Below are 8,319 nucleotides of genomic sequence, written 5' to 3'. Positions count from 1 at the left end.
GTCTCTCCATTGCGGCAACCAGTTGGGTTTTTACCACAACCAGGCAGGTCTCTCCTGGGAAAGGGAAACGTAGCACAGGGAATATGTGGCACTGCTCACCTGGATTCATCTTTACACAGGGACGTGGAACCATGGAATGGTTTGGGTTGGAAAGGACCTTAAAGATCATCTAGATCCAACCCCCCAGATATCTAGTTCCAGCCCTCAGATTATCTCTAGTTCCAATCCCCATATCATTTAGATCCAACCTCAAGATCTAGGTTCCAAGCCCAGATACAGTTCCAACCCCCAGATGACCAACCCCAAATCTGGTGAAACACACAAGTTTAGCCCAAAGATACAGAGCTAGACTGAACACACCCTATGGAATATCACAAGTCCCACAGCCAGGCAGTTCCCACCTAACCCCAGGATGAGCTCCGTGCATTGCCCCCAGTGGCACTGATTATCCCCCAGAGAAGCTGAGAGCTCAGCCCGGGGCAGCTGGCAGGGGGCCAGGCTGTAGCACCCCATGCTCCCCTGGTACCTTGGTCTGTTTCTTCTCGGTGGCGTAGACGATGGAGGTGCAGCACACCTCGGCGATCTTGCGGCCCTGCCCGTAGAAGGACCAGCAGCAGATCTCATCCCCAATCACGTCCTTGATGAACAGCACTCGCCCGTTGAACCTCAGAGACAGCTTGTCAAACAGCTCGATGTTCTTCAGCATGTTGTCATCAGAGTTGCTGTGGGATGGAGGAGATCACTCAGCACACACAGAGGAGTGAGCAGGGAGCATTTCCAGCCCAGCACACACACGGTGCTCTCACTCCCTGTGTCACAGTCACACACTGGTTTGGGTTGAAAGGACTTCAAACATCTTCTAGTTCCACCCCCTGACATGGGCAGGGACACCTTCCATTAATCCAGGTTGCTCCAAGCCCCATCCAACCTGGCCTGGAACACTCCCAGGGATGGAGCAGCCACAGCTTCTCTGGCCAACCTGTGCCAGTGCCTCAGCACCTCACAGGGAGGAATTCCTTCCCAATATCCATCTAGCCCTGCCCTCTGGCAGTGGGAAGCCATTCCTCCTTGTCCTATCACTCCACACCCTTGGAAATAGTCTCTCTCCATCTTCCTTGTAGGCTCCTTCAGGTACTGGAAAGCCACAATTATGTCACCCCAGAGCCTTCTCTTCTCCAGACTGAACACCCTCAATTCTCTCAGCCTCTCCCCATAGCAGAGGTTAACAATCCCTCTGATCATCTTGGTGCCTTCTCTGGACTCATGTCCATGTCCTTCCTGCACTGGAGAACCCAGAGCTGGAGCAGCACTGCAGGTGGGTCTCACCTGAGCAGGGCTTAGGGGCACAATTCCCTCTCACCTGCTGCCCACACTGTGGGGTGAGCACAGCACTCACAGGGGCATATTCAGTCTCTCACCCACAGCATCCCATGTCCACTTTCCATCTGCTCATCCCCAGCCTGGACTGATCATGGGGTTGGTGTCCCTACCCAGGCAGTGCCCCATGGAAAGCTTCCTGTGCTCAGCCCCTGGGAGTGCAGACAGCACTAGGCCAGGAATCTCTGCCAGCTGCACCTGGGGATTAGAGGAACTCCTCTGGCACAGAAACAGCACAGGCTCAGCCCTCCATTGGTGGCAGCAGGCTCCCTTCTGACTCAGGTTGGAAATTAACTGGGAGAAAACTGAGTGCATGCCAACAGCAATCTGTCAGTGGGGCTGGGGGAAGGAAAGAGAAACACTTAGCATGGATATTAGCCTAGGAAAAACTTCCAACAAGTCCAGCTGAAGTCATTTACCTGGTGTAGGAGTATTTGTTGTTGCTTCTGTTGTACAGCAGCTTCACTGCTGGCTGTAAAAAGAAACCACAGGTCACCACAGGAAGCACAGCAAGAGCTGAACCTCAGCTCAGCACAACGCCCCACAGAGAAGCTGCAATGACCAGATCTCAGTGGGAGATCTACCCTCCCAGGGCAGAATTCCTTCCCAATATCCCATCTATCCCTGCCCTCTGGAAGTGGGAAGCCATTCCCACTTGCTCCGTCCCTCCATGCCCTTATCCCAAGTCCCTCTCCAGCAATCTTGGAGCTCCTTAAGGCCCTGGAAGGGGCTTTGAGGTCTCCCCAGAGCCTTCTCCTCCCCAGGCTGAACTCTCACAGCTCTCCCACGGCCTCTCTCACCTTATTGGAAGTGGCTATCAGCTTTTGCTCCTCTTTGGAGGAGGTGACAACAGGCACCTTGCAGAATGGCTCATAGGCATCTTTGTTCTGTTGAAACAAGAACCAAACAGCAGCTCAATGCTCACATTCCCAGGGCACAGCCGTAAGTCCTGGGAAGGCCCTGGATGATCTGGGCCAAGGGGTTCAGTGTCCCAACTGTCCCAGTGGTGGTTTCTGGTCCGTGCTCAGAGCCAGGCAGCATTACCCTGGGACCACCTGAGATGTTCATTGCTGCCCTGTACCACTCTGCAGACACAGGGACTGAAGGCCACGTGCCCAGTTAAATGGCAGGATCTGGAGTGTGGCTTCACTCACAGGACACCACAGACAGTGGCAGCAAACCCAAGATGGGAATCTCAGAGGAAAACAAGGAACACAACACAACTCCCAGCAGCTCTGGGAAGAAGCTGCTTTTCCTGGATGTGATCAAACTCCAGTATATCCATGACATGAACCCTTCAGATTTCATCCAAGCCTCCAAATGAACCAAGTGGAGACCAGGAGAGAATCCTGCTCTGCCCAGACACTGCTGCCCACCCTCAGCAGCCCCCTGAGTGCCCTGCCTCCTCCTGAGCCCCCAGACCAACCTGCAAGGCTGCCTGGCACTCGTCCACCAGCCCCTGCACGAGGTAGTACTTGGCCTCAGCCAGTAGCTCCTCGATCTCCCTGCGGCTCTCGGGCAGCGGCACAGCCCCATCGCGCAGGTAGTTCAGGATGGTCCCAAAGTGCTTCCCACAGCGGTCGATCAGGATCCAGCCTGGCACACAGGAAAGCCAGGGTGAGGAGGGGGAAGAGAGAAAAACATGGCACAAGGCCTTGAGCAGGTCTTTAATTGATGAAAGGCACGAGGTAACAGCACATGGGAGGGGAGGGTAAGGTGAGGAGCTGGAGCTTGTCAGCACTTCTGCGTGTGGGCCGTGGGGGAAAGAAAATCATGGAATGGTTTGGGTGGGGAGGGACCTTAAGGACCATCCAGTTCCATTCCCTGCCATGGCAGGGACACCTTCCACCAGCTCAGGCTGCTCCAAGCCCTGTCCAACCTGGCCTGGAACACTCCCAGGGATGGAACAGTCACAGCTGCTCTGGGCAACCTGTGCCAGTACCTCAGCCTTCCCAATATCCCATCCAACCCTGTCCTTTTGCAGCCATTCCCCACCATCCTGTCCCTCCAGGCCCTTGTCCCAAGTCCCTCTCCAGCTCCCCTGGAGCCCCTTTCAGGACTGGAAGGGGCTCTAAGGTCTCCCTAGAGCCTTCTCTGCTCCAGGGAAGAAAAGAGCTCCAATCAAACTCCCCAGTGAGCTGTGGTTGCAGGATCCACTTCACCCCGTGCTGCTGGAATTGGGCTGGACCCTGAGGAGCATCAGGCTGAGGCTGGAGTGCCCCTGAGTGAACAGATGGCCACTCAGAGGCTGCAGCTCAGGAATGCAGTGAGGAAAGGCTTGTGGGGAAGGAGTCATATTTTGGACAAATAAGGAAAGTAGGTTAAAGCAGCCTCTGTGTGTTCTGCATGAATGGAATTACTACTACAGTCTGAACATTTGGTGCAGTTTGGAAAGGGAACAGCCCTTCCATGCTGTGCTGAGGGAGACTGAGACACACTGCAGCAGTGTCCTCCAGGCTGTCCATCTCCCTCGTTCCTGCTGTAGTGTGTGCTCCAAGTGTGATGTTCCAACAACAAAGCAGGAAGATGGAAGCAGGACTGGAGACAGGAACCACAGAGCACTGAGCCAGGCTAATGGACACATTACACTCATCCAAGCAGAGCAGAAAAGAGCTCATTTGGCAACACAGAGGTGTGAAAAGCAAGGAATCCCATTTTAGTGGGATGTGGAGTGGGAGGTGTCCCTGCCCGTGGCAAGGGGTGGAACTGGGTGGTCTTTAAGGTCCTTCCAACCCAAACCATTCTGGGATTCTCTGTCCCAGAGGAAACACCAGGGATGGCAGTACAGAAGGACATCCATATTCCACAAAAGCAGCTGCTGTCAAAGTTCACTGGAGCACACCAAGCTGAGAGCAGAATTACCATCCCCAAACTGCTCTGCTATCCTGTAAAAAACCCCTCATGTTTACAGATGGTGAAACCAAAGCAGAATTGCTCATTTGGTGGTGGAGGGAGGAAGGACGAGAAAATCTTCTGAGCAGTGTTGCAAAATGCAAGTGACCACAGAAACAGTTTCAAACACCTTCAGTTTCACCCAAAGAGCCCAAAGGAGGAGACTTCCCAGGGACCTGCCCCTGCTGCACTCAGCCAGGGCAGAGCCCACGGGTGGGTGGCAGCTCTGCCATTCTACACTTGTTTTGTAACTGCAGTGTTACAAAAGTGTCCTGAGATCCACTCAGGTAGGGATACATAATCCAGGAGCTGGATGGATGGATTATGGAATGGTTTGGGTTGGAATGGACCATAAAGCCCATCCAGTTCAACCCCCTCCCATGGGCAGTGACATCTTCAACTAATCCAGGTTGCTCCAAGTCCCATCCAGCCTGGCCTGGAACACTCCCAGGGATGGAGCAGCCACAGCTTCTCTGGCCAACCTGTGCCAATGCCTCAGCACCTCACAGGGAGGAATTCCTTCCCAATATCCAATCTAAACCTCCTCTGTGTCAGTGGGAAGACATTCCCCCTTGCCCTGTCCCTCCAGGCCTTTGTCCATAGTCTCTCTCCATCTCTCTTGTCAGCCCCTTCAGGCTCTGGAAGGCCACAATTAGGTCACCCTGAAACCTGCTCTTCTCCAGCCTGAACAACTCCAATTCTCTCAGCCTTTCCTCACAGCAGAGATGCTCCATCCCTCTGATCACCTTGGTGCCTCCTCTGGACTCATTCCAACGAGTCCATGGTTCCTGTGCTGGACCCCAGAGCTGGAGCAGCACTGCAGGTGAGTCTCTCCTGAGCAGGGCAGAGGGGCAGCTCCCCCCTCAGCTGCTGTCCACATGTACTTGGCACACACACATTGGACCCTGAGGAAATTAATGTTTTGTTTTATCAAAAGCCTCATGGACAGGATCCAAACACTCCAACTAATCCAGACAACATTTTCCAAGTGAGCCCTCAGGGGTGAAACAGGAGCCTGACACTGGACACTGCCTGACCTCCACTCTCTGAGCAGCAGCTGGATGAAAACAGCATCTCCATCCACTGGGTACAGCAGCAGGGAGTGAGGGGAAAATCCCACTGCAGCAAGGGAATTGGAAACACATGGATGCACCTGGAAAACTCATATCCTTCTCTCTGCTCATTACCACCCAAACAAAATGTTCCAAATATGCTGATTTGCCTCAGTTCATCAACAATTCCTAAGCTGAAAATAATCATCTGCCTCCCACAGCCAGAGAATTCCAGACTTTCCTCCTACAGAGGAGCAGCAGGTTGGAATTGTTCAGCCTGGAGAAGGAGCTGGGGCCAGAAGAATGTGTCCAGACACAGAGCAGGACCCTGTGTGCCACATTCCAAACTGGTTAAACTCCACTCCTTCCAAGTCTGGTTCCTTTTCCCAAGAAACATTTTGGTGCCAGGGTTTGGGTGTGACCAATTTGCAGGATTTGGAAGAATTTCATATGGAAAGAGTTTCCTTTAGCAGCCCTAATGCTATTGTCCCAGTTTCCAGGCCAGGGCAGATAAAGCAAGAGCTGCTGCACTGGGAGTGTCTGGGTTACAACATACAGGAAGTATCAAATTCCTATTAAAACACAAACTGGCTCCATGGAACAATCCCACACAGACACTGGAGGAGTCACAGCAAAACAAACTTGGGATTTGATGTCTCAGACATGATATTTTAGCAGAAGAAACTCCCGTTATCCTCAGATTTGGGGTGCAAAAAGTACCTCTGAGCCCTGGGAACAGGCCAGGCTGAGCTTCCAAAGTCAATGTGGAATTTCCGATCCATTTCCAGCCTTGGGAAGTCTGGAATGATCACATTCAGTGAAGCACAGAGCAGATTTAGGAAGGGACAAGAGGATCCTGGTGGAGTTGCCTGAGGTTTAGCAACAAGGGCAGAGAGTTCACAACCTTCCCACCCCTCCAGTGTTCCCAGACAGGGTGTTGATTCCCAGTTTTTCCCACTGTTTCATGCAGCCTCCATGGGCTGTATCCATGAGAAGCAGCCCAGAAACCCTTTGATCTGGAGCCCACAAACACAGCACCCACATTGCTGCTTTATCCTGGCATGGGATAACACCTGGAACAACACAGCTTTGTTCTCCCCAGCTCCAATACAAAGACTTCTGGCTAAACCAGGAATATTCAGCTAATTAGGCTGCAGTTTGGACATTTTTTCCTTCAAATCCACTTCCCCCTATCCCAAGGAAGCTTAGCATAAGAGCTCTATAAACCTCTAAACAGACTCAAAATTCACTCCAAACCACTTCACCATGTTCTGTATGTTTTAATGCTTTCAGCAAATTCAAATAGAAATCTCAAACACTAATTAACTAGTCCCAGAAAAGGTGTTTGGAACCTCCAGGCTCAGCTTTGAAGCAGTTATTGTTACAGACAATCAGGCCATCAACATGGTTACAGGCAAAACATCAGCTTCCAGTTAAACTCAGAACATGGGAATATGGATATAAAACTACACCTTTTCTGAGTAGTTTGCAACTGGTTCTCTTAGGGAAACCAACAATCAATAGTCTCACAGGAAATCACTTCATTAAAAAAAAAAAATAAATCAGCTTTTAGCCCTTAAATCTCCTCAATGTTCAGAGCAAAGTTTGTATCTAAGGAGACAAAATGAGGGAAGTTCCAAGCAAAGACAAAGGACCTGACTCATGGATTCCTCATCACTATCCCCACCATTTTCAATGGGATTCAGTATCAGTATTTCAGAAGGAAAATACGTTCCAGGTGCTACCTGGGCCTGGCAGGAACCTTAGCTCTTCTTCCTGCCCTTCTGGTGTTCAGGGAACTACTCAAGTCATCCATGTCTTTTGTTCCACATCTGCTATCAGTTGTCTAATCATGGAGTGGTTTGGACTGGGAGGAACCTTGAAGATCATTTAGTCCAATATCCTACCATGGGCTGGGACACCTTGCACTAGCCCAGGTTGCTCCAAGCCCCATCCAACCTGGCCTGGGATGGAGCAGCCACAGCTTCTCTGGGCAACCTGTGCCAGTGCCTCAGCACCTCACAGGGTGGAATTCCTTCCCAACATCCCAACTAACTCTCCCCTCTGGCAGTGGGAAGCCATTCCCCCTTGTCCTGTCACTCCAGGCCCTTGTAAAGAGTCTCTCTCCATCCTGTTGGCTCCTTCAGGCTCTGGAAGGCCACAATTAGGTGACCCCGAAGCATCTCTTCTCCAAAGCTGAACAATCCCAATTCTCCCATCCTTCCCTCACACAGAGGTGCTCCATCTCTCAAACCACCAACCCAGGCCCACAACTAGAAGCTGTTCTCTGCTATTCCAAGCCCTGTGCCTCTCCCTGCAGCAAGGAAGGGCAAAGAGGAGCAGCTCCTTACCTTCACTGTCCGTCAGCACTTCCATGCGGCCGCTGAACATGGCCTTGAGCATGGTGTCCTGCTTGGTGAGGGTCTGCATGGTGGTGTAGTACAGAGCTCCCCCCACGTTCAGCTTCACATACTTGGAGCTGGGGCTGCTGCCCTTGAAGGAGGTGGTGCGTGTCGCGGCCGCCGGCACCGCCGAGCTCACCACGCTCTCTCCCGACATCTCTTCCTGCAGGGAACCACTTCCCACTTCAGGGCACAGGGAACCAGTTCCCACACCCAACCCCATGTTCCCAGCAACCTGAGTATCCCCCAACCCCATGTTCCCAGCACCCTGAGTATCACCCAACCCCACGTTCCCCGCTCCCTGTGACCCCCAACCTCACGTTCCCAGCTCCCTGGTGACCCCCAACCCCACATTCCCAGCTCCCTGGTGACCCCCAATCCCACATTCCCAGCTCCCTGTGACCCCCAACCCCACATTCCCAGCAAATGTCTGGGTACCCTCAGCCTCAACTCCTCTCCACCTCTTGGCAAAGTTCCCAAGTGTTTCACACCTTTAACTTAATCAGACGGGGACAAAACAGTCACAAAATAAAGGGCAGAGACCAACTCAGCCAAGGGAAATCCTTGGGAATGCTGAGCAGGGTGTTAGACTGCAG

General features: G+C 52.4%; 1 protein-coding gene across 1 annotated transcript; it reads right to left on the bottom strand.

Moving 5' to 3' along the window:
* Nucleotides 1–526: 526 nt before the first annotated feature.
* Nucleotides 527–7,881, bottom strand: LOC103800969 (BTB/POZ domain-containing adapter for CUL3-mediated RhoA degradation protein 3; the record flags this gene model as incomplete). The annotated part of the gene is made up of 5 exons (XM_009073364.1): nucleotides 7,673–7,881; nucleotides 2,804–2,973; nucleotides 2,178–2,264; nucleotides 1,797–1,849; nucleotides 527–722 (listed from the first exon to the last, which is right to left on the bottom strand). Coding segments are annotated over exons 1-5 (714 nt in total), but the record flags the coding sequence as incomplete, so codon positions are not given.
* Between the last annotated feature and the right edge of the window lie 438 nt (nucleotides 7,882–8,319).

Source organism: Acanthisitta chloris, unplaced genomic scaffold (assembly GCF_000695815.1).
Source record: "Acanthisitta chloris isolate BGI_N310 unplaced genomic scaffold, ASM69581v1 scaffold1684, whole genome shotgun sequence".
Taxonomy (NCBI): Eukaryota; Metazoa; Chordata; class Aves; order Passeriformes; family Acanthisittidae; genus Acanthisitta; species Acanthisitta chloris.
Note: the sequence above shows the minus strand (reverse complement) of the source record. Positions and strands in the feature narration are given on the sequence as shown.